Source organism: Panthera uncia, chromosome D1 (assembly GCF_023721935.1).
Source record: "Panthera uncia isolate 11264 chromosome D1, Puncia_PCG_1.0, whole genome shotgun sequence".
Classification (NCBI taxonomy): Eukaryota; Metazoa; Chordata; class Mammalia; order Carnivora; family Felidae; genus Panthera; species Panthera uncia.
Window position 1 is genome coordinate 49390605 of NC_064808.1, and position 27023 is coordinate 49417627.

The 27023-nt window shown below is 38.3% G+C and overlaps 2 protein-coding genes across 3 annotated transcripts in view; both read right to left on the reverse strand.

Moving 5' to 3' along the window:
* The window catches only part of ZNF215 (zinc finger protein 215), a 32253-nt gene extending 10130 nt beyond the window's left edge, over window positions 1–22123 (reverse strand). For both annotated transcript variants that reach the window (XM_049650903.1, XM_049650910.1), the window contains exons 1-3: window positions 21869–22123; window positions 8869–9439; window positions 1231–1316 (exon numbers count right to left, since the gene is read on the reverse strand). In XM_049650903.1, the coding sequence (XP_049506860.1) occupies window positions 1231–1316; window positions 8869–9268 (486 nt within the window). In that variant the 5' untranslated portion in view covers window positions 9269–9439; window positions 21869–22123. The remainder of the gene's footprint in view (window positions 1–1230; window positions 1317–8868; window positions 9440–21868) is intronic.
* A 2680-nt stretch (window positions 22124–24803) lies between these two features.
* Window positions 24804–25865, reverse strand: LOC125936679 (olfactory receptor 2D3). Its single transcript, XM_049650921.1, has one exon. It carries the CDS (start codon window positions 25844–25846, stop codon window positions 24902–24904), a length of 945 nt encoding a protein of 314 aa, XP_049506878.1. The 5' UTR covers window positions 25847–25865; the 3' UTR covers window positions 24804–24901.
* Window positions 25866–27023: the final 1158 nt, after the last annotated feature.

Genomic DNA, 27023 nt, shown 5'->3' on the forward strand with positions numbered 1-27023 from the left:
ATCAACTTGGTACTCGCAAAAGGAAAATCAAGAGAAGTTTTAACCTGAAATTAACTTTCATTTTGGTTGAGGAGAAAAAGACAGTTGGAATAACTATGGAACAAAAAATTACTAAAGAGTAAAAATACTTGACATAAAAGGAATTCAGAAGAGAAAGAAAGAGTTTCAGATAGATTGACAGGAATTGTAATGAAGACGGAGGCTCTGCTAGCAGAAAAGTTAGGGCATTTCCTCTCGAGAAATATAGCCTGCTAACTCCTTACCATTCAGGTCACCCAGCCCAGCCCTTTCCTGATTACCCAAAGTAGCCACCCTCCTAGTCAGTGTCTACTGCAATATGCTTCTTTCTTTTCTTTGTAATTACTACTATCTGCAATTATCTTATTTGCTTGTGTTTGCCTGTCTACCTCTACTGTCATTTCTGCAAAGGCAGGGATCTCCTTTCGTTTACTATCACATAACCAGCCCTTGGACAAGTGGCATGTTAGACACTGTATCAATATTTGTTACAAGGGCCTTCACACCATCAACTGCTGCATTTCCCTCTTCAGCATTCTCAACCTTGTCATGACGGGCACATTTAATCACAATGAGATACACAAATCTTTTCCTTTCCTGTACCTCAAAGCCAGATGTCTCTAAGATATCAGAGGACCTTGTGAGTAAATTATCTAGGTTAGTTTTGCCTACTTCCTCACGTTTTTTCCTCAACCCTCCGCAACCTGGTTTCTATTCCCATGCCTGGTACCTCCGTGATGGTAAGTGAACGGGCACTACTCAAGCTGAATTTTCCTGAAATTTTAAAGGATTTATCCTTGAAATTTTCTCATCCTTGGCTTTCACTGACATCATATCTTCTTGGTTTTTCTCTACCACTCTGGTTCTTTCATTTCAGCATCGTCTGAGGTTTCTTCTGCTCCTGCCTATTAAATGACATTACTCAGCATTCTGCCCTTGGCTCCCTTCACTTTCAATTCTAAACATTCTCTGGGTAGGCTCTATTTCTCTGGTTTAAATTATCATCTACAATCCTGAGGGAACACATGCACAGAAAAATACAAAGATTCAATATTTTCCGAAGAGTGTATCACCAACGGAAATAAAATAGATCCAATGTCCTATGGAAGAAGTAATAGTCTTATATCCTTAGATGGACCTATGTTTGGCAAAAGTTCAAAAACCAAAAAGAAAATGCAGGTCATTTCAGTAGAGAGCAGAATTCTAATTCACCTGGGAATTGCTAGTCAGTGAGTCAGCTTCCATTTTCTCCTTGATGCTCCCCTTCTGGAGCGGGACAGAATCCTTGCAGGGTGTCTCTGAGGAAGATGAAGGAAAACATTATGGAGACAGATTTCCCCCGGAGAAACATTTATTGATTTACAGTAGTAGTTTTAACATGCTATTCATAAAAATCATCTTTAAAACTTTGGAAAAATAATGACATCAGGCACTATAAGCAATCAGAATCTCTAAAGGTAAGAGCTCAGATGTTATATTTTTTATTTTTTTATTTAAAAAAAATTTTTTAACGTTTGTTTTGAGATTGAGTGCTAGTTGGGGAGGGGCAGAGAGAGAGGGAGACTGTAGAATTCAAAGCAGGCTCTATGCTGTCAGCGCAAAGCCTGACATGGGGCATGAACCCATGAACCGCAAGATCCTGACCTGAGCCAAAGTCAGATGCTCAACCAACTGAGCCACCCAGGTGCCCCTATTTTTTATTTTTTAAATGTAGTTTATTTTTTAAAGTTTATTTACTTTTTTAAGAGAGATAGAAAATGAGCAGGGAGGGGCAGAAAGCAAGGGAGAAAGAGAATCCCAAGCAGGATCTGTACTGTCAGCATGGAGCCTAATGCAGGGCTTAATTTCACAAACTGTGAGATCATGACCTGAGCCAAAATCAAAAACCAGATGCTTAACTGACTGAGCCACCCAGGCACCCCTAAAATTATTTTTTAATGAAAAAATTTGACAGGTAATCCAGTCCTGGGGATCCCAAGGGCTGCTGACAGGCTCTGAAGACATCTCTGGGTACTTGGAGGATAGTAGGTGTGAACTCTGAACTATTTGTCTTCCATTTGACCTGTGGAGACTAGTGTGGACAGTTGTAAATAAATGCCTTATGGCGTTAGCTATAAAATCTTAAAAAAAAAAAAAGTCACATATAAGTAGACTCGTGCAGTTCAAACCTGTGCTGTTCAAGGGTCAACTGCATAAGAACAGATCAACTGACAGTAAAGATAGTTTTACTTCTTTTCCAATTAGGATGCCTTTTATTCCTTTTTCTGGTTTAGTTGCACTGGCTAGTACCTCCAGTATAATGTTGAAAAGAACTGGCAAGGGTGGGTATCCTTGTCTTGTTCCTTATCCCAGGGCAAAGCTTTAAGTCTTTAACCATTAAGTGTGATGTTTGCTGTAGTTTTCCACAGATGTCCTTTATCAGGTAGAAGAATTCCCTTCTATTCCGAGTCTGTTGAATACTTTTATCGTGAAAAGGCATTGGATTTTGTCAAATGCTTTTTCTGTGTCGAGATGATCTAGTGAGTTTTCCTCTTAATTCTATTGTGTTTTTTTGTTTCAGAATTTAAAGATTCATCAGTTACATATAACACCCAGTGCTCATCACAAGTGCCCTCCTTAATGCCCATCACCCATTTAGCCCATCCCTCCACCCACTGCCCCTCCAGCAGCTCTCAGTTTGTTCTCTATAATTAAGATCTCTTATGGTTTGCCTCCTTCTGTTTTTACCTTGTTTTCCTTCCCTTCCCTTATGTTCATCTGTTTTGTTTCTTAAATTCCACATGAGTGACATTATATGGCATTTGTCTTTCTCTGACTTATTTCACTTAGCACAATACACTCTATTTCCAGTCACATCGTTGCAAATGGCAAGATTTCATTCTTTTTGATAGCCGAGTAATACTGTATTGTGTATATAGGTGTGTGTGTGTATGTATGTATTTATAGAAGTAATGTATAAATATATATGTATATAAATATATACACACAATACATATACCACCTCTTCTTTAGCCATTCATCAGACCATGGACATTTGGGCTCCTTCCATTTGTCTATTGCTGATTGTGCTGCTATAAACATTGGGCTGCATGTGCACCTTCGAATCAGCATTTTTATATCCTTTGGATAAATACTTAATAGTGCAATTGCTTCCCCTTAATTCTGTATGGTGTATAGTGTTGATTTTCACATGTTGAACTATCCTATATTCCTGGGATAAATAACACTTGGTCATGGTGTATAATCTTCTTAATATGATGCTGGGTTTGCTTTGCTAGTTTTGTGATAGCTTTGTCTGTCTTTGGCATCAAGTTAAACTCATCATAGAATAAGGTAGGAAGTATTCCTTCCTCCCCTATTTTTTTAAAAAGTGTGAGAAACGGGTTCTGTGCTGACAGGTCAGAGCCTGGAGCCTGCTTCAGATTCATTCATTCTCTCTCTCTCTCTCTCTCTCTCTCTCTCCCTCCCTCCCTCCCTCCCTCTCTCTGTCTCTCTCTCTCTGCCCCGCCCCCACTTGCACTCAGTCTCTGCCTCAAAAATAAACAAACATTAAAAAAAAAATTTTTTTTAAGCGTGAGAAAGATTGGTGTTAATTCCTTAAATTTTTGATAGAATTCACCAGTGAAGCCATCTAGTCCTTGCGTTTTCTTTGTTGAAATTTTTTTGATTACTGATTCTATCTTTTCTGTTGTTAAAGAGGAGTTCAGATTTTCTATTTCTTCTTGAATCAGTTTTAGCAGTTCGTGTGTTTTTGGAATTTTTCTACTTAATCTAAATTAATTTTTTGGTATATAATTGTTCATAGTATTCTCTTATAATCCTTTTGATTTATGCAAGGTCAGTAGAGATGTGCCTACTTTTATTCCTGATTTTAGTTATCTCATTCTTCATACTTTTCTTGTGTAGCTAAGCCTTTGTCAATTTTGCTATTCTTTTCAAATGACCCCACTTATGGTTTCATTGGTTCTATTGTTTTTCTGTTCTCTAGTTCATTTATCTCTTTTTAATCTTTCTTATTTTAATTTCTACATACTTGTGAATTTTCCAGATATCCTTCTGTTACTGATTTCTAATTCCATCCTACTGTGGTCAGAAAAGATACTTTGTAGGATTTAAATGTTTCTATTAATTGTGACTTGTTTTGGCCTAACATGTGTTCTATCTTGGAGAATGTTCCATGTGGACTTGAGAAGAATGTACATACTGCCACTATTGGGTAGAGTGCTACTTTAGTTTATAGCATTGTTCAAGTCTTCTATTTCCTTTTTTATCTTTTTTCTAGTTGTTCTATCCACTAACGAAAGTGGGGTGCTAAAGTCTCCAACTAGTATTCTTGATCTCTTTCTCCCTTCCTTTCTGTCAGTTTTTGCTTCATATATTTGGGGGCCTGATTGTTGCAGTTCTTGCTCACTTAATTACTTTTTTTGAACTGATTTGTAAAGTCTATATTCTTTGTTGTGTGTGCCCACTTAAGTCTGTTCCCTTAGCTTAGTGGTCAGCTAGTGATTCCACATAGATTTCCTTAAATACCTGGAACCAAAGCAAACCAAACAAAAACCCATTTCCTAGTCTTTGCAGATGTGCTGCATGTGTTGAGGCATGCCTTCACCACTTAGCCAGATAATTTTTTTCAACTTTACCTTCACCTTTAGTTCCTGCTTATGCAAAGCCTGAAGGCCAGTCAGAGGTGAGAGTTAAGGCCATATCAGGTGTTTCTGAACATGTGCCCAGCCTTCTAAATCTCTAGGGATACACAGAAACTTTTCAAATCCTTTATTCCCCAAAGCATCTCATACCCCAGCTTTCCCATTAAATGCTTTGACAAATGACCCCTAGGTGGCCACCTCAGGCCCGGGACAGTTCTGAGTCAGATAAAATAAGGGCAATAAAATAAGGGCAATTGGGTGGGTTCTTCAGAGAGCCAAGACAGAAACTAAAAACCTTTCTCAGTCCTCTATTACCCAGCAACCTCTCCTTTCCTTCTCAATTAAACTTCAAGAATTTTCTAGGGGACCTGGGTGGCTCAGTTGGTTGAGCAATTGACCGGCTCAGGTCACGATCTTGTGGTTTGTGAGTTCAAGCTCTAAGTTGGACTCTGTGCTGAAATCCTTGAGCCTGCTTTGGATTCTGTGTCTCTGTCTCTCTCTGCCCCTTCCACACTCATGCTCTGTCTCTCTCTCTCTCAAAAATAAATGAACATTAAAAAGATTTAAAAAGAAAGAATTGCCTATAGTCATTTTGACATTCATACCTCATCCATCCATTCTTTTTTTTTTTTTTTTTTTTGGTGGGGGGGGGGGCATGTGATAGGGAGAATAACAGATGCCAGAGATACCTATATCCCTAATCCTTGAATACACTGGCAAAAGGAACTCAGCAGATATGACCAAAGTTAAGGACCCTGAGATGAGGAATCATCCTGGATTATTTGGGTGATCATAATCTAATCACATCAATCCTAAAAAACAGAGAAGAGAAGGTTTCCCAGCTATGGTCAGTGAAAATGAGAGGGAGTGCAAACATGCATAATTAAGCAAGTGCATGTACTGTGACAACAGAATGGAGGGTAAGAGAAAGCAGTTGGAAAGGACATGGCTCAGGGGAGCCTGAGTGGCTCCATCCGTTGAGCATCTGACTTCAGCCCGGGTCATGGTTTTGCGGTTCGTGCGTTTGAGCCCTGTGTTGGGCTTTGTGCTGACAGTGTGAAGCCTGCTTTGGATTCTCTGCTTCCCTTTCTCTCTGACCCTCCTTTGCTTATGCACACTCTGTCTCAAAAATAAATATTAAAAAAAAATAAAAATAAAAAAAGGGACATGACTCTCCACTGACAGCTTTCAAGATGGGGGTAGAAAATCATGAGGCCCAGAAAGGAATGCAGTCCTACCAATGCCTTGATTTTAGCCCAGGGAGACCCATGTTATTAGACGACTCATCTATAGACCTGTAGGATAATACATTCGCATTGTTTTAAGTCACTAAGTTGGTGGTCGTTTGTTATGGCAGTAGTAGAAAACTAATAAAACTAACTACAAATAAGTACCACCTCAACTCCTTCTCTGAAACTGTTCTAAAGCTTAACAATAACTTCATAATCAACAATTTCAGTAAATTACTTTCAACACTCACTTAAAAAATTTTTTTTAATGTTTATTTTTATTTTTGAGGGACAGAGAGATACAGCATGAGTGGCAGAGGGGCAGAGAAGGAGAGAGACCCAGAATATGAAGTAGGCTCCAGGCTCTGAGCTGTCAGCACAGAGCCTGACGTGGGGCTCAAACTCACGAGCTGTGAGATCATGATCTGAGCCGAAGTCAGACGCTCAACTGACTGAGCCACCCAGGCGCCCCTCAAAACTCATCTTAATAGGACTTTTTTGCTGCACCATTATTAACACTCACTTCCTGAAGATTTCTCCTTTCTTAGCTCAAGATACTAATATTTCCTGGTTCTCTGATGTCCTAGATTACTGTTTTCTAGCCTGCTTACCTGGCTTTTCTTCTTCTGTTTAATCCGTTATTTCTTTTTCAAATAAGGACTACTGGATACCAACAATAATGATATCATCACTGTCCCCACTCAATGATTCTTTATCAAATATCTAATCAATTACCTCATGACTTATAAGGTCCACACATTCATATGACTGGTTATACATCTTTTACATTTCTTTTAATTTCTAAATCCCTCTTCCATACCCCTACTTCTCCCTTAAAATTATTTTGTTCTAGAAACTAGATTGCCTTGTAGTTTCTCAGAGTTTAGATTTTACTAATGGCATTCCCATGGTATAATTTAAAATGTTCCCCTCTCCTTTGTATTTCCTGTAATGGGTAGTTAGATCTATGGTAACTTAAATATTGATGTTCCCCAAGGAAATGTATTTCTCCTACTTCAATTCATACCTGTAAGTTTCCAAATCTTCTCTTTCTGAACACCAAAGCCACACTGTTAACTATGTATTAGTTTATTCATTGTGTATGGCCCATAGAGACCTCAAATTCAACATGCCACATAATTACTGTATAAATCCCCTCCCATAAAATCTGCTACTTATGCTCCATTCATGTAAGGCTGAGCACGGACATGGACATTTACATCAAATCTTATCTCATTCACCCCTTATATTCAGCCCATAATTCCTTTAGGTTCAAACTCCTCTGTTTTCCCAATGCTCCCTCATTCTTTTCTTTTTTTTTTTTTAATGTTTATTTATTTTTGAGAGAGAAAGAGCGTGAGTGAGGGAGGGGCAGAGAGCGAGGGAGACACAGAATCTGAAGCAGGATCCAGGCCCCGCGCTGTCAGCACAGAGCCTGATGAGGGGCTCGAACTCACGAACCATGAGGTCATGACCTGAGCCGAAATCGGAGGCTTAACCAACTGAGCCACCCATGTGCCCCTCAATGCTCCCTCATTCTTTAACACTTCATCTATCTTAACAGATTTTCCAGTTTTCAGAGCCCTCATGTCCTTTACAGAAAAAGTTTATCAACATCTTGTTTAAAGAGCCAGATAGTAAATATTTTGGGTTTTGCAGGCAATAGTTTCTCTGCTATACCTAATCAACACTGGTCATAGTATGAAAACAACTGTGGCCAAAATGTAAATAAGTGGGCGTGGCTGTGTTCCAAAAAAACTACCTCCAAAAATATTGGCCTTTGGGCCATAGTCTGCCAACCACTCCCTCAATACTGATATCAAAATTTTTAAGTTTATTTATTTTGAGAGAGAGAGAGAGAGAGGAAATTCCAAGCAGGCTCCATACTCTCATATGTGAAGCCTGACGCCGAGCTTGATCCCACAAACAGTGAGATCATAACCTGAGCCGAAATCAAGAGATGGATGCTTAAACAACTGAGCCACCCAGGCGCCTGGATATCAAAATATTTTAAAAGGCAAATCAAATCGATTTCCCTACCCAATCTGTGAGATCTCATTCTCTAAAAGCCAGGTAAGCAGGCTAGAAAGCTTTCTATTTCCTACAGAATAAAATCCATGCCTCCTGATAAAGTCCTTCATGATCTGGCCCTTGATACCCTCTAGCTTCAGAAAAAAGGAATTTCTTTTCAAATGGAAAGACTCCATTACTTTTCTTTTTAAGGTTCATTTTTTTTTTTTCTTTTTAATTGAGGTATAATTGACACATAATGTCATACAGTTGACCCTTGAACAACACAGGGCACCAACCTCCTGAGCAGTTGGAAATCTGTGTATAACTTTTAATTCTCCCAAATTTTAACTACTAACAGCTTACCACTGACACAGCCATAACAATCAGCACTGTAATGCATATTTTATGAATGTATTACATTCTGTATTCTTATAATAAAGTAAGCTAGAGAAAAAAATGTTCAAAAAATCATAAGAAAAAATACATTTACAATACTGTCTGTATTTATTAAAAAAAAAAATTCATGTATAATTGGACCCACACAGTTCAAACCCATGTTGTTCAAGGGTCAACTGTATTAGCTTCAGGTATACAACATCATGATTCAATTATATATATTGCAAAATGATCATAAGAAGTCAGGTTAACATCAGTCACCATATATAAATTTTTTTTCTTATAATGAGAACTCTTAAGATCTAATCTCTTAACAACTTCCAAATATGCAATACAGTATTATCAACTATAGTCACTATGCTGTACATTATATCCCCATGACTTATTTATTTTGTACTTGGGAGTTATATTTTATACCTTGTGACCCTCCACCCACTTGGCCCATACCCCACCTCTGGCAACCACCAATCTGTTCTCTTTATCTATGAGCTAATTTTCCTTTTTTTTTTTTTTTTAGATTCCAAATAAGGGTCAACTATTCTACCACCAACTCTTTACATTCTTACCTTCATCTTTAAGCATTCCAATCACATCCTCTATGAGGGTCACCACTTCCTTGCTGTTCTTTGGATGTTGTAAATTCACCCAAGTCCTAATGTCTTCAGGGAGAATTGTCAGAAATTGTTCCAGCACCAACAGCTCTAGGATCTGTTGCTTTGTATGAATTTCTGGTTTCAGCCACTGAAGACAGAGCTTCCAGAGTTGGCACAGGGCTTCATGAGGCCCAGACACATCCAAATACCGGAAATGTCTGAACTTTTGACGAGAGGCCTCAGAGTCACATGTTTCCATGACTGGGATGGATTCCTGCTGCCAAGACACATGTGCTTTCAGGGCCTCACTTTGTTCATGTAGAGTCAGGCTTTGAGGTTTTGAGATAGCCATCAACTTGTTCAGAGGCTGCATCTTCCCAGACAGAACTCCCACTATAGTTCCAATTTGTTTTACTAGAGGATTCTAATAATTCTTGGGTGAAGCACATGTGTACTATATATATGCAATGTGATTTGAATCAAGTTCTATCTCAATAAGAGAAAAGTTCCAGGAGCTTCAGATACAAAGCCAACATTCTGGTACCTGAGGAAATGAAAAAAAGATACCAATATGACCTATATTTAACTAACATTTTAGCATATTGCCAAAAGATAAAATACAAGTAATATTCTTAAAATTGTCCAATAAGATAAATATTATGGATTATACTTCCATTCTTGTTTCTTTCTTATAACGAGAAAATATGCTGTCCCTTCCCAATCACCCACCAAAAAGAAAATAAACACAGACATCACACAAAAAGTGATAAATGAAATAGTCCTTTAAAAAAAAAAAAAAACCTCACAATTTAATTGCAATTAGGTTTCTCCTGTATCAGGTGACAACACATTTTTGCTTTAAAATTAAGCAAAACAAATATTCAGAAGGATATTTAGGTTATTAAGGCTTTATACTAGAAAAGCCTAAAAAATCTCTTTCTAAATTCTCAATAAATATCAGTAAGGTTATATACAATGAGTAGAACAGAACACACCACTAGAACTTAAGAAACAATTATTTAAAAAAATAAGAGAATAGCAGTGCCTGGGTGGCTCAGTTGGTTAAGAGTCCGACTTCGGCTCAGGTCATGATCTCATGGTTTGTGGGTTCGAGCCCCACATCAGGCTCCGTGCTGACAGCTCAAAGCCCGGAGCCTACTTCAGATTCTGTGTCTCCTTCTCTCTGCCCCTCCCCCACTCCTGCTCTCTCTCAATCTTTCAAAAAAAAATTAATTAATTTTAAAAAAAGGAGAATAAATAGGAGTCATTCATTGTTGGGGGTAAATCAAAAAGTACATTCCAATGATACAAAAAACAGACACACAGATCAATGCATAGAGAGCCAAGGAACAAATCTACACCTCTATGTTCAACTCATCTATGAGAAAGCAGGCAAGAATACACAATGGGGAAAGGATAGTCTTTTCAATAAATGGTGTTGGAAGCTACATGCAAAAGAATGAAACTGGACAACTTTCTTACATCATATAAAAAAATAAACTCAACATGGATTAAAGATCTAAATATGAGACCTGAAGCCATAAAACTCCCAAAAGAAACATAGGTAGTTAATCTTTTGGACATCAGCCTTAGCAATGTATTTATGAATATGTCTCCTTAGGCAAGAGAAACAAAAACAAAAATAAGCTACTGGGACTATAACAAAATAAAAAAGCTTTTGTACAGTAAAGGAAACCATCAACAAAATAAAAAAGCAACCTACTGAATGAGAGAACATATTTGAAAATGACATCACTGATAAAAGGTTAATATCCAAAATATATAAAGAAATTATACAATTCAACATACACATATACACACAAACACACAAATAATTCAATTAAAAAATAGGCAGAGAACCTAAACAGACATTTTCCCAGAAAAGATACACAGATGGCCAACAGGTACATGAAAAGATGCTCATCAGGAAATGCAAATTAAAACCACAAGGGGGTATCATTTCATACCTGTCAGAAAATGGCTAATATCAAAAAAACAAGAAATAACAAGTGTTGGTATGAATGTAGAGAAAAGGGAACCTTACGCATTGTTGGTGGGAATGTCAATTGGTGCAATCACTGTGGAAAACAGTAAGAAGTTTCCTCAAAAAATTAAAAATAGAAATACCATATGATCCAGTAATTTCACTACTGGGTATTTAGCCAAAGAAAATGAAAACACTAATTTGAAAAGATATATGCACCGTATGTTTACCGAATTATTTACAATAGCCAAGATATGGAAGCAACCCAAGTGTCCACCCACAGATGAATGGATAAAGAAGATGTAGTGTGTGTGTGTACATATGTGTGTATGTGTATATATATGTATATACACATACACATATATATAAATGGAATATTACTTAGCCATAAAAGGAGGTGATTTTGCTATTTGCAACAACATGGATGGATCTAGAGGGTATTATGCTAAGTGAAATAAGTCAAACAAAAATGAATTCCTCATGACTTCACTTATATGTGGAATCTAAAAACCAAAACAAATGAACAAATAAACAAATCAAACAGACTCTTAAATATAGAGAACTGGTGGTTGCCAGAGTGGAGGTGGGTGGGTGGGGGGGGTGGGGATCAGCAAAATAAAGGGGATTAGGAAGTACAAACTTCCATTTTGAAATAAATAAGTCACGGAGATGAAAAGTACAGCACAGGGAATATAGGCAATAATATTATAATAATGTATGGTGACAAACAGTGTCTACACTTATTGTAGTGAGCATTTTAAGTACTATATGGAACTGTGGAATCAATATGTTATCTACCTGAAACTAATACAACATTGTAGGCCAATTTTACTTCAATTAAAAAAAGAGTGCATTCCCAGACTAAAATGATTAGAAGTTTTCATTTGTTAGGACTCATTATTGGCCAGTCTGCAATGTCCACCAGGGAAGTAATAGGCTCAGCTAAGCATTTAGACTCACATGACTACCATGGGCCATATTTGGCACTAGTTGTTCAGAAGGTCTCTGGACAGAAAACACAGCTTGCTAGCCGAGTAACTGGCATTGTTCTTCAGTGGGAGTCCTCACACAGTATAGCTCAAGTCAAGAGATCTACATAGGTTGTGCAGAAAGCACATTGACTTAAAGCCTTCCCACAAGAGCCAGAGTCTTTTTTAACAACTCTGAGCACAGCACTCAGGGTTCCCCAAAGAACTTCCCCCATTAGGAGAATCATCACATTCAGGGAAGTTCAGATACAGCTTTCTACCTGATTTACAATTCTCCCAGTCTGAAAGCAATTGAACTTTCAGGGTTCATTTTTTTTTTTTTAATATAATTTATTGTCAAATTGGTTTCCATACAACACCCAGTGCTCATCCCAACAAGTGCCCTCCTCCATGTCAGAGTTCATTTTTTACTATATACCTCTAAGCCAGTGGTTTTCAGGGGCAATTTGGTACCAGGGGAAATCTGACAATTCTGGAGACAGTTTTGGTTATCACAACTGGGGGCTCTTACTGGCATCGGGTCAGAGAAACCCAGGGATCCTGCTAAACATCCTACAATGAGTAAGATGGTGCTCAATAACAAAGAACTATTCAGCCTAAAAGGTCACTAATTCCAAGGTAAAGAAATCCCTGCTATAGAAAATATATAGTGACAAAGAGTACATACTTTGGAGTCATACTGACAGGAGGTTAAATAGAAGCTGTATTAGTAACTACATGTATGAAATTAAGCAAATTAGTTAACCAAAACCTGAATTTTCTCAATTGTAACATGGATATAATAATATCTATCTGACTGAATTACAGTGATTAAAAGAACTCTCATCCACTTCTTGGAAGATAATAAACACTAGACACCCATTTTGTTGAGAGTTTTTATCATAAATGGATGTTGAATTTTGTCAAATGCTTTTTCTGCATCCATTGAAATGATCATATGATTTTTATCATTCATTTTCTCAATGTGATGTATCACATTGACTGATTTGCAGACATTGCAAATCATTTATCTGGTAAGAGATTAATATCCAAAGTATATCAGGAATTCATACAACTTTATAACAAAAGAAAATTAGACTTGAAAATAGGCAGAAGATTTGAATATTTTTCCAGAGAAGACATTTGAACATTTTTCCAAAGAAGACATACAGATGGCCAGCAGATACATGAAAAATGCTCAGCAGCATTAATCATCAGGTAAATGCAAATCAAAAGCACACTGAAGTATCACCCCACACATTTTGAAGGATTATTTCCAAAAAGAGAAGACATACCAAGTGTTAGTGAGGATGTGAAGAAAAGGAAACCCTTGTACATTGTTGGTGGCAGTGTCAATCGGTGAATCCACTGTGGAAAACAGTATGGACATTCCTTAAAAAATTAAAATAGAACTATTGTATGATCCAGCAATTCCATTTCTGGATATTTATCCAATAAAAATGAAAACACTAACTGGGAAAGATATATGCACCCTCATATTCATTGCAGTACTGTTTACAATAGCCAAGACATGAAAATAACCTAAGTGTCCATCAACAGATCAATGGATAATGAAATTGTGTGCATGCATGTGCATGTGTGTGTATATACATATAGGAATATTATTCAGCCATAAAAAGAATTAAAATCTTACCATTTGAAACAAATGGATGTACCTTGAGGGCAATATGCTAAGTGAAATAAAGTCAGACAAAATACCGTATGATGTCTCTTATGTGTGTAACCTTAAAAACAACAACAAAAAACAAAATTGGTAGTTGCCAGAGGAGAAGGGTGATAGGTGGGAGAAATGGGTATAAGGGGCCAAAGGTTAAATTTAAAAAAGCCTGAAGCAATGGGCAAAATATCAATTTTCAATACTTTCCATTGTGTTTTTTAAAAAAATATTTAGAGAAAGAGAGTGCGCGCACACACGCAACCCCAGGAGGAGCAGAGAGACGACAGAGGATCCAAAGCGGACTCCATGCTGACAGCAGCCAGCTGCCAGCCCAATGTGGGGCTTGAACTCATGAACCACAAGATCATGACCTGAGCTGAAGTTGCACACTCAACCGACTGAGCCACGCAGGCGCCCCTCCATGTGTCTTATTGCAACCATATAATAACCACTTAAAAAACAAAACACAACACTCAGTAGATTTTCATATATACGTGTGTACATCTGCTTGTTAGCAGATCTTACAGACTGGCCAAAAGTTAGTTCACAAAAGTATTTCCTGACCTCATCTATTGGCAATGTCTACCTGAAAGATTATTCAACATTCAAATAAAGATTAGTATATGGAGCAAAAGAACAGTATAGAGAGGCCTATGAAAAGAGAGTGCAGAAGGAAAAATGCACAATGCTCAAAAAAGTCAAGGCAAGAAAACATTTTAGAACACGTACTGACTTTCTGAAGAAAAAAAAAACAAGTATGGAAATGAGTGGAATCTGTAAGACTGAAGGCAAAAGAAAATATACAATAGCACTGTACTCTAGTTGATAAAGTTCTTTCCTGTGGAGATATACATTAACAATTCTGATACATTATGCATGTATATCGGAATTGAACAATAAGTACATGCACTGCAGATTGTGAGAAGCAGCTTTCTTAATGTTTGAGTAGGAGTTTTCAGATAATCAAAGGAAAGAAGCTAGAATGGCTCAAGTGGTAATGAATTAGAGTTGGAGATATCAATATGAACTTCTGTGTAGCTTACTATAAAGGTGGTTACATACAGAAATATTTATAGATATTTGTATATACAGGGATTAGCATGCATGCATATATTTCCTAGCTCTGTCAGCTGAGTTGGCCTAGAAGCAAGGACATCCCAGGACCAAAAATAACACTTAGCTCCCAGGTCTCAGTTTCTAATACCATACTTCAATAAAAGGAACCAGGGCTCCACGGAAAAATGGCTGATTTTAAAACTGGAGAAAAAAAAATACAAGAAGAGGTGGACCATCTTGAAGTACTAAAAACTAAACAAAAGCTCAAAAACAAAAACACATTTACTGGGGCACATCAAAAGCACACCGGAGCCAAGCGAAAGAGCTCCCAATGGCCAAAGCTGGAACAATATTAGTAATAAACAATCTAACTATAAAATTAATGCCCATAGGCTATATTAATACAGATGACTGACTCAATAAATAAATGGGGTAGAATAGACAAATCTCCCATACAGAAGAGTCCAAATAATTTGTGTAGCTATTCAGCCCTCTAGGAGGTACAGAACTCTCTATCCCTGGAGTTTGGACTCTGCATAGTGAATTTCTCACAAAAAAGTATATACAGGAAAAAGGAAAAAGAGTAAATTTATAATGGAGAAACCTAAAATATATACCTCAACAAGTGATCAAAGTTAACACCAATAATGACAGGTCATGTTGACAGTATGTACCTTTGAGATGGTGTGGTAGAAATAGCACTTTGTCTCAGATTTTCCTTCTCTAAACCCATAACACCAGTCTAATCATGAGAAGGATTCTAACAGACAAATTCTAATAGATGGTCTTCCTATAAAATACCTGACCAGTACTCCTCAAATCTGTAAAGGTCATTTAAAACAAGTCTCAGAAACTATCCCAGCCAAGAGGAGCCTCAGGAGATATGATAACTAAATGTACTGTGGCATCCCAGATGGGATCCTGATCAGAAGGACGTTAGGTAAAAATTAAAGAAGTATGAATAAAGTATGGACTTCAGTTAATATATATATTTCACTGACTGTAACAAATGTACCATATTAATTTCTTACTAATAGGGTAAATGGGTATGGGGTGTATGGGAACTCTCTGTACTATATTCTCAAATTCAGTTAAGTAAGGTTTTACTTTGAAAAGTCAACACCCACATTAAAAGCCTTAGTTCTCCTCAGATGGTTTATTCAATTTATTTAGGAAAGAACTTTTTGTGGGAGGAAGGCACTGAAGCTGAACTGCCTCTTTATATAAGTGGGAAGGGAAATGGGAAGTTAGGGAGATGACTGAAATAGATGTTACACTTGATACCTATGTTCTATTTGATTCTCACTCCCACACTCTGTTGGAACTGCTTATGAAACAAATAGGCAGTTTCCACCTCCACTGTGGTTACCTCATAGTACATTCTAAGTTGTGGCCTTTTCTACATTGTTTCTTAAAACTATGTTTCTCTCCACTCCCCATCTTGTAAAATTTTTTTTTTTACATTTTTATTTATTTTTGAGAGACAGAGCACAAGTGGGGGAGGGGCAGAGAGAGAACGAGACACAGAATACAAAGCAGGCTCCAGGCTCTGAGCTGTCAGCAGAGCCCGATGTGGGGCTTGAACTCACAAACTGAGATCGTGACCTGAGCCAAAGTCGAACGCTTAACTGACTGAGCCACCCAGAACCCCCTCCACTCTCCATCTGGTAGAGATGTACTGACACCATTTATATGCTCCTTAGTACCCCTTTACATGTCTGCCAGACACAGGGCAAAGTGGATCAACTGAAGGAAGAATATTTGAGACCCAACACAAACCTTCTCTAAAGCTTAAGGAAAGCACAGGTTCATTAAAAAACAAAAGAAAGTTTCAAAGTGCTTAAGAGGTATCACGGAGTCCCAGCAAAAGACTAAACTATATGCCCAGATACTTTTTAAATTAACATAAAGGGAGAAAGCAGGGGTGAGGGTTGGAGGTGAGCAGTTCACAGGCAAAATGTTAAAAAATAAAACGAAACACCAAGGGAGCACAAAAATTAAAAAATTAAAGGTGGAAAGAATAACAAGGATATCCACTATAATGGTAAATGTACTGGGTAAAAATTTTCACTATATAAACACTCAAGAGACATGGAAAACAAAAGAACTGCAAAGTTACAAATAAAGGGATTAAAAACCTAACAAGCAAATGTAAACAATACACAGGGATAAAATGAATTAAAAAGCCCACAGGGCACCTGGATGGCTCAGTTGGTTAAGCCTCTGACTCAGTTCCAGCTCAGATCATGATCTCACAGTTCGTGAGTTCAAGCCCTGCATTGGGGACCACACCCATGGTGTGGGGCCTGCTTGGGATTTTCTGTCTCTCTCCCTCTCTGCCCCTCCATGGAGCACTCCCGTGTGTGTCCTCTCACTCTCTCTCAAAATAAATAATTAAAAACTTAAAAAAAAAAAAGCACAAGTATATTAAAGTAGACAAAAAGGAAACTTTAAATGAAGGTACAACTTATAATGAAATACGACTTATTAAATGTACCAAATAATGTAACTGGAATATGTTTATGGCAAAATCCTCAGAAAACAAAAGATGAAATCAACAAGGACACAACAAATAAATCCTTAGCAAATAAGCTATATCCTTAACAGATAAACTAAATCCTTAATCCTTAAACTAAAATTAAGTAATAATATAGTAGATATGAAAAATGTGCTTAGTGTGATGTAATGTAGTTTCTATTCAAGCACTTATGAAAATGTTTAAAAAAGCTACTATGTATGAGGCTACAAAAAAACTCAATAAATAAAAAGTATCTACCAGTGAACAGACTACATTTATCATCAGAATGAAAACTACAATTTGACACAAAAAACATTCTCAACTAATTCGAAATTTAAACTTTGTTTCTAAAATACACCTCAAAAGACAAAAACAATGGACATCAAAATCTATAGAGCATGGTTCAAGCTCCACTGTTAGGCAATGTTAAAGACTTACATATGTAATTAAATAATAATGAGATAAACATTCAACTCAAAGTGAGAAAAAGCAACAAAATATACTGGGAATTTATAGGTTAAGTATATAAATTAATAAATTACTCGGTATCAATAATTATAGAGCTAGAAGGACAGAGATGTTCAGGACGACATGCTTGCATTTAAGATTTCAAAAAGGGAACAGTTTGGGTGACAGAACGTCCAAGGTACGACTGTGACTGCGAGAAGCTTAAGTGGTCTGTAAGCGATGAACACGGGAATAAACAAAGTCAAGAACTGAAGTTTAAGCTCTAGTACTAACAGACGTCTTTCAGGACGATGGTGGCAGTCAGAATGAAGCGTTAACTGTGAGCCACTACCACTGGAAGGGAGGGTTCAATAAGGCGCAGGTGACAGGAATCTGGGGCGTTAAACAAGCAGGTGACACAGGTTCAAAGGATTTTATAGCATTGAGGAAAAATGGAACAGGGGCCAATTATGTGGGCAAGGTAGCATCTGTCGGTGAAGAGGGTTGTTTTAAACCTAATAGGTAGAGCAGAAGCTTGAGTTGAAAACAGCCTTGGAGATTAGCGCAGGTAGAGGAGCAGAAAGCAGTTTGCAAATGAAGCGTCTGAAATTTGAAAGACGCCTTGAAGTTTAACTGTTTGGAGGAGTAACAAGGAATGACTGGGAAAGAAGGCAAGTGGCAATGAAGGTTTCCCTATTTTCTTTTCCAGCTGATGGATCCAGTCACACTTGGTATTTCCACGAGGAATCAATACCAGTCATTCCCGAACCCACTAATGAAGATACTTTCCCCAGGTCAAGTGCCTGCAGATTGCCCCCGTTACAGAGTGGAAGTGAGGGCTGCACTAAACGCTGCTCAGGACTGCTCAGGACTGCTCTCCCACGCACCGATTTCCTTCCGCAGCCCGCGCCTTCCCCGCCACTGGTGACCCCTCCAGGTGGTCCCGCAGAGACTGCGGGGCGCGGCGCCGGAATCCTCTTAACTGCGCACAAGCCGACGCCCTCCAGCGGGATTCCCAATTCCGCGCACCCGCGTCCTCGTCGCCCGCTGACCCCGGCGATACCTGCGGGCACAGCTCCCAGCCGGCACTCTGTTCACTCACACCCAAGCGCCAGTTCCGACAGGAGCCACGGAGGTCTCTGGCCTCGCGGGCGGAAAGAGGCGGCGTGGGTAATCACGCCGGAACTAAGAAGCCGTGACCACACCCGCCTATTAAACGCCAACGCCGCCGCCCCTCTGGGTCTCCTAAAGGCCAAGGCGAGCCTCGGGCGCACGCACGCGCACAGGCCCCGGGAGGAGCCCCCAGCGGCCCCTGCGGCCTCAGTCTGCAGAGTAGACTGGGGGCTTCTCCCAGTCCCGCCCCCTTCCTCAGCCCCGCCCCCTCCGTAGACTTTCGTCCAACCCCAGGGCCACGAACTAATGGATGCGAGCTTCCGGTAGGGTGGAGGCGAGGGTAAGGCGCAGGGAGAACGGCATCTCAAACATTCTTTGCTTCCCCCATCCCATCCCGGAAAAGTGTCCAAAATCTTCCTCACCTTTTCCGTGCCCCCCCCACCCCACTTGAGTGGAACCAAAAAATGTGACAATTTCGAAAGGATACCAATTTGTATATAACATGATTTTCACTGATTTTATTGATTCACTCATTCATTCATTCTGTTTTGCAACCAAGTAAAAAGTCTCGTGGAAGATCATGAGTTCAGTTTTGGCTGAGTTGAGTTTGAGATACTTTGTGACATCCAAGAAGCAATGTCAGATAGGCATACGGATCGAGGAGTCTGGAGACCTTAGAGGTGTCTGGGGCCAGTGGTGTAAAATTTGTGTCAATTCTGGGTAGATGATAGTTGATACTATGAGTGAGGATGACATTGTAGAAAGAACAAAAAAGAGAAAATACTAAAATGAAAGGGCCCAGGATTGAGCCCCAAAGGAAGAACTCAAAATAGTAAATCAGGGAGAGCCTCCCAGAAAAGGAGCTTTACATCTAGAGCACGAATTGACCAAAATAAAACAAAAGGGGAATTAGATATTTTTTTTGCCAACCTCCTCTGTGCTCACTACTATCATAAGCAAATTATAAATATCATCTCACTCATCACCACGACACTATAAGGTAGATATTATCATTCCCCAATCTGTTGAAACTAAAATCTGGCAAAGCTAAGCTCCAAGCTCAGATCACTTCATATTTGCATCACTGCTATTCACTCAATGTTTCAATACTTAGAGAGCCATTAGTAAGTTTTGACAGAATTGTGGAATGACATTTTCCAAGATTGGGGGTATGGTGTGTGCTATGAATTGTTTGCAATGAGGCTGACCTGTATGAAAGTCACATTAAATTAGCTAGGCAAAATCAAAATTTTAACTTGTAAGTATTGCCAGTAAATAGGCTCGAATATAATCTATAGCTGATTAAAGAGCAGAGAAATGGAAAAAGCACAAAGTAGGAAGGAGAAGGACCAGCCTTTCTCCTCTCATACCTTTCATAGATATGAGGTTTCTGACCACTTACCTTCAGAGGTCCACGGAAACACTGACACTGCTCTCTAATTGAATAGGGTAATTTTCAGGTTGCAGTCACCTCACTAAAGGTTTTTTTTAGTTTATTTTTTAAAGTTTATTTAGAGAGAGAGAGAGAGAGAGAGAGAGAGAGAGACGGGGGGGGAGGGGGAGGGGTAGAGATGGAGAGGGAGAGAGAATCCCAAGCAGGCTCTGCATTGCCAGTGCAGAGTCTGACACGGCTCGAGCCCACCAATAGTGAGATCATGACCTGAGCCAAAATCAAGAGTTGGTTGCTTAACTGACTGAGCCACCCAGGTGCCCCAAGTCCAGATATTTTTTAATGGAACAATCTTATGATTGTTCTTGCAATATATGACTTTTATTGTGAAGGTAAAACTAACTGGGACTTGATCCTTAAGATTCATACAGTTGTCTGCTACAGACTCCATTTCCTTCTAGCATCATGAAATCTAGGTCTTCTGAATTAGAACCTAATTCAGCATACAGAGAAAACTTAAATCAACACTTTTCCTAGGCCACACATTCATTCAGCAAATTTTTATTGAGAATATGTGACCAGTACAGACATTGTACTAGCAGTAGGGAACACATTAGTAAACACAATCAGGGGTGCCTGGGTGCCTCACTCGGTTAAGCGCCTGACTTCAGCTCAGGTCATGATCTCACAGTTCGTGGGTTTAGGCCCCTCGTCAGGCTCTGTGCTGACAGCTCGAAGCCTGGATACTGCTTCAGATTCTGTGTCTCCCACTCTCTCTGTCCCTCCCCCACTCATGCTCTGTCTCTCAAAAATGAATACACATTAAAAAAAAAAATTTAAACACAATCAGATGAGGACTGTCTTAATGCCCAACAGAAGCATTCCCTATGCTAAGCTCACTCAACTCTTCTGTGTTCTTCACTCAACATTCTGTATTCTACATATTCTCATAATGTTGTGTTATGTACATTATGAGTTATACTGGTCAGTTTGGAATGTATAGGTTGTCAAGACATTAGTGGGGGTGATTTGGTTTCATAGGCCATGGGTAATGGATATTTGTCAATTTTTGGCTTCTGATCATTTGAGTACCTTTTCCATACTTATGGCCTTCTGTGAATCATGGGCTAGTAACAGCCTATCTGCCTCCACAGAAGCTGAATACACCTGAAATTCACTTTCTTTGCCTTAATTGCAGCTATTGTATAGCATGTAACTTGGACTCAATCAATTAGATACACTCAGTCTAGACTGAATTAAGAGCTAGTGACATGAAAAAGCAAGGACAGCAAACCATTTCTTTTCTTTTTTTAGAAATAGACTTTACTTTTCAGATCAGTTTTAGACTTGCAGAAAAACTGAGAAGTGCCCTTAGTTCCTATATACCCACTTATCTTCCATTATTATTGTGGTATCTTTGTTACAATTAAGAAAATCAACATTGATATTAACAAAAATTCATACTTCATTTGGATTTTCTTTGTTGTTCTTTTCTTTCCCCTCATATCCTTTTTCTGATTCAGGATCTCATCCAGGATGCCACATTACATTTAGTTGTCATGTCTCCTTAAGGCTTCCTTGGCTGTGACAGTTTCTCAGACTTGTTTTTGATGACCTTCACAGTTTTGAGGACTACTGGTCATATATTTTATAGGAAGCTCATGTATTAGAATTTGTCTGATGTTTTTCTCATGATTAGACTGAAGTTATGGGTTTAGGGAAGGACAATCACAAAGATAAAGTGCTATTTCCATCACATCATCTCAAGGGTATATATATATCAACGTGACTTATCACCATTGCTGTTAACCTTGATCACCTGACTGATGTAGTGCTTGTCAGCAGATAACTTCTTTTTTCTTTTTCTGTCAGTGGCAGAGGAAGCACCAACTCCCAATTTCCAGCCTCAGCGAATCAGCAGCTTCCTCTGCAGGGCCTGGGCTGATGGTGTTGGCAGATTAAAGTGCGCCATCTAGTGCTAAACGGCAGTGATGTTCTCATGACACCCATTCTGTGACAGGATTTTGGCCTGTAGTTCTGGCTGCAGGACCAGAATTACCATTGTTTCAGTATTTTTCCTTTTAGCTTAAATCACACATAGTCAGTCTCTATTACTTACAACTAAGAACCCTAATCATATATTATCTTTATTATTATTTTGGGGTGTATGCACTAAATTTTTTTCTTTAGAAGCATTCTGACAATTTATTCCCTCTCACTATAGCAGGAGATATATCAAATTTTTTGTTGGTTTGTTCATTTTGAGAGAGAGAGAGAGAGAGAGATAAACTTCTATTAGTAATGTGAAAAATTCCCACTGGCATCTATTTTGATGGAATGAATGGGAGCATAATTCTCTCAGCATTTGAGTTATCCATTCCTGTGTAACAAACCATCTCAAAACTTAGTGCCTTAAAACAGTAACCATTTTATTTTGCTCAGGAGTCTGTGGTTTCAGAATTTGGAGTGGGAATGGAAAGTATTGGTAATGGCAATATTAAAGACATGACCATGGAGCGAATGGCTGAGATCATTGGAGGAATGAAGATCAGGGAATTCTGAGAATACAGATATTTGAATATTTGATTTTATGTGAAAATTAGATAACTAAGATATATAACAGGAGTAGTGTCTTGGGAAAGTGACAGTGATCCAGAGCTTAAAGTCTTCAAGGAAAAGGGGGAGGTGACTTAGGAATCTAAAATAAAGTAAAAATCTCACAATCCCACTTTCTCAGCCACCCCTATTTCTTCCTTCTTCCCCATGGTGAGACTTCTCCAAATTAGTGTTCATATATTCTGTTCACATTGTCTTACTTTTCCTGTTTTCCTGTTTTCCTTACTGTTACTGAAATAGATTTCATTTAGATCATCACAGGCAGCCAAGTCACCAACTTCACATATTAGTGTTTTGTCCTTGTCTATATCACTTCAACTAGCACATTCTGTTTGAATGAGTTTCCTCTGATCCTCACGCCCAGATTGGTGTTTGTCTATTGTAGTGCACCTCCAGTAATTTTAAAAGAATAGTAACAAATGCAAAAATGTGTATTAAAACACATTATGTGTCAGTCATTGTTCTGGATGTATTGGATACAATCAGAGTTGGACATGATAAAATAAGAGCTCAATAAGTTATTTTAAAATGAATGCATGGATGCATGAATGAAAGAAATAAGAAATATAGCTACTAGATTTTATTACTTCACTGGGGAGGTCTTCTACTGAAGAGTCAGTAGTTCTTGACTCATATCCATGGTAACTGTAGAATGGTTATCATGGAATCTCCTCTAGACATGTGATTGGCTAAAAGTTGGGGGAAAATATGCAAAGGGCTGTCAGCCAGATTGTTTGGACTAAGGGTTTATGAAACCTGAAGTAGACCCCAGAATTGACCATTGTAGAGAAGTTGAGACACAGTCAGATGTGGTTATAGGCATCTAAGCCTATGAAGGGGTCAGCCTAGGATTAGTAAACTCCAATTCCTCAAATTCTAATTTCTCTTTTGCTTTTGGAAGAGATATTCATTGGGTAAATAGGGCCCTTTCAAAAGAGGCTGACCAGAATGGTTAGAGGGTGCCAAAGCACATTACATGAAGGAAATTTAAAGAAACAACTGAGTGTTTGGCTGTGAGGACTGAATTTGGGCAAGTATAGAAACTGACTTCAGTGAATTGTGGTATAGTATAATGAAAGTTGTTCTAGGACTAAAACTAAGGAAAGTGGGTTCAACATAAAGGAAAATTGATTTTGACTTACCATAAGGAAGATCTTTGTAATAGCTAAGAACTATCTATAACTGACCCTTGAACAACACAGGTTTGAATTGCATGGGTCCACTTATATATGGAGTTTTTTCAATACAGTACAGTGATGTAAAGGTATTTTCTCTTATGCTCTTCTTAATATTTTCTTTTCTCTAGCTTACTTTATTGTAACAATAGAGTATGTAATAAATATAACATAGAAAATATGTGTTGATTGACTGTTTATGTTATTAGTAAGACTTCCAGTCAATAGTGGGCTATTAGAAGTTAAGTTTTGGGGGAGTCAAAAAGTTACATGCAGATTTTCAAATATGTGAGGGTTGGCACAATCTAGTTCAAGGGTAGCTGTATAAATGAAAGAGAATAATCCAAGAAAGTAGGGAGCTATATATTCTTGTTTTGGCAAATGCTGGACAATTACTCAATAGAAATATTATAAACTGGTTTAAGTCTCAGGCCTATGTTTGGAATAAATGACTGTGAAATTCCCTTTTTACTCTGATAGTCTATGTTAATATAAAATTTGGGATGATGAGATTAAAAAACTCATTTTTTTTGAGCTTTCAAGAGAAAACATCATGAACTAGGAAGTATTTTGCTTTTGGTACCATTTTACAAGGTGAAATGCCGAGCCATGAATGATCCCAGTATTAAAGACTCTTCCAAATATATTGGTTGTTTCTATCAGAGCCTATTCCTGGAGATTTATATGACTGAGACATCTAAATCTGAAATGTCTTCGATGTTAGGGTCATGTATGCAACTCATATTAGATGTTACTTCAAATAATCCAGTTTAAACCTCTTAGATTCAATTGTGACCATGCTTAAAACATATCCATATTAGCTGAATTAACCACAAACACAAACTCCAAAATAATACTTGATGTGTTTCATAATCAAGAAAACCTAACTTTTTATCATTTTATTTCTCCTCTGTGTTCTAGTTTAGCATGGAGTATTCATGGATTTTAGAACATGTCCTTCACTTTTATACTTCTTGAAATGATCTAATTCATAACTGCCTACCAAAAGCCTGCACCTTTTTTAAGGATGTTACCATAGTTCTAAAAGTCAAACCCAGAGATCACTGCCTCTGAAAAAAGGACTTTCTTCCAGCTAGTTTCCTGAGAGCCCCTTTGACATCCTTGTTTCTCAGGCTATAAATTATGGGGTTCAACATTGGCGTCACCACTGTATAGAACACAGATATCATTTTATCCCGCTCTTTTGTGATCTTGGAGTTTGGCCGCATGTAGGTGAATATTCCTGACCCATAGAAGAGGACGACAACAATGAGATGGGAGCCACAGGTAGAGAAAGCCTTGAGCCTCCCCTCCCCAGACTGCATCTGGATCACAGTGGAGATAATATTCCAGTAGGAGACAAGGATCAGGCAGACAGGAGCTAAGAGGATGACCACGCCCATTGCAAAGATGGCCATTTCTGTGCTATAAGTATCTGCTGAAGCCAGCTTCAGAAGGGCAGGAGGTTCACAAAAGTAGTGATTAATAATGTTCTGTCCTTGATAGGGTAGTTGGAAAGTAAAGGTGGTATCCACCAGAGACACTAGTGCCCCACTGGCCCAGGATCCTATGGCCAACTGGAGACACACCTGGTGGGTCATGATAGTAGAGTAGTGCAGGGGCTTACAGACAGCCACATACCGGTCATAAGACATCACTGCCAGCAGTGCGCACTCTGTACACCCAACCAGAAGGAAGACAATTATCTGTGTCATACATCCAAAAAAAGAAATAGTTTTCCTCTTTACAAGGAAGTGGACCAACACTTGGGGGACAATGCTAGTAGAGAAACAGAGATCTGCGAAAGAGAGGTTTCTAAGAAAAAAGTACATGGGAGTGTGAAGTCGAGAATCCATGAAGATGAGAATGATGATGAGCAGGTTTCCAAATACAGTCAAAAGATAAATGATGAGAAAAAGAGTAAATAGCAGGATTTGGGTCTGCAAGTCCTGTGAAAGGCCAAAGAAAATAAACTCAGCCACAGAGGTTTGGTTTTCCTCTCCCATGAGATTTATGTCTGTTTACCTGTTGGTACAAATAAAAAGAACAAACTTTGGGTTTGTGACATCAAGTCCTATAGAAGAGTATCATTTAAGGCTTAGTTTAAAACCAAATTGGAGGGGCGCCTGGGTGCCTCAGTGGGTTAATTAACCCTCCAACTTCGGCTCAGGCCATGATCTTGCGGTTCACAAATTGGAGCTCTGGCGTCCTTGGGCTCTATGCTGACAGCTCAGAGCCTTGAGCCTGCTTCAGATTCTGTCTCCCTCTCTCTGCCCCTCCCCCGCTCACACTGTGTCTCTCTCTCTCTCTCTCTCTCTCTCTCTCTCTCTCTCTCAAAAATAAATAAATATTTTAAAATAAATAAATAAATAAATAAATAAATAAAGCCAAATTGGATATTTCTAGCCTTTTGCTATCCAAGTTGTTCTAGTTAATATTAAATAGAATATTGTAATTCTTATTAGGTGGTTGTAATTTAAAACTGCTTCATTTTCTTCCAAAACTCTTCTTCACAGTGCCACTTATTTATAGATAACTATGACAGTGTTAAAGCTTTCTTGGCTAATTCTGATATGAAGATATTAGACTTCATGTGGACTTTACTAAATGGCTCTACACATATTGTTACAAAATGACTGTGTATACTGTTAGCACTGTTATCATGTATAAAATTGCACCACTAACTGTTCAAAATACTCCATCTTTAATTATAACATACGCTTGAAAGATGAGAAACAGCTTTCAGGCATCAAACTCAATTTGACCTCTTAAAAAACAACAAATTTTTCTTGGTTTAAAAATAAAGCCTTAGCATTTCATACACTAAGGATTGTTCTATTTTAATTAAAGAGTAAAATACGAAAAGTAAAACAATTAAAAAAACAGGAAAAATAAATTAAAATTCTTGTGATATCTAGATAGGATCAGACTGACACAAGAGCTGTCTAGGAAAACGTGAAGTTTACAACATAAACTGAAAGACTTCTGTGAGAAAATAATATCATGAATAAGATTAAAAGATAAACTATAAACTGAGGAAAATATTTGAAGGAGACATTATGTCAGACAAAAGTTAAAATACTTTATCACAGGGACATCCGGGTGGTTCAGTCAGTTAAACGTCAGACTCTTGATTTTGGCTCAGGTCATGATCTCATGGTTCGTGGGATCGAGCTGCATCAG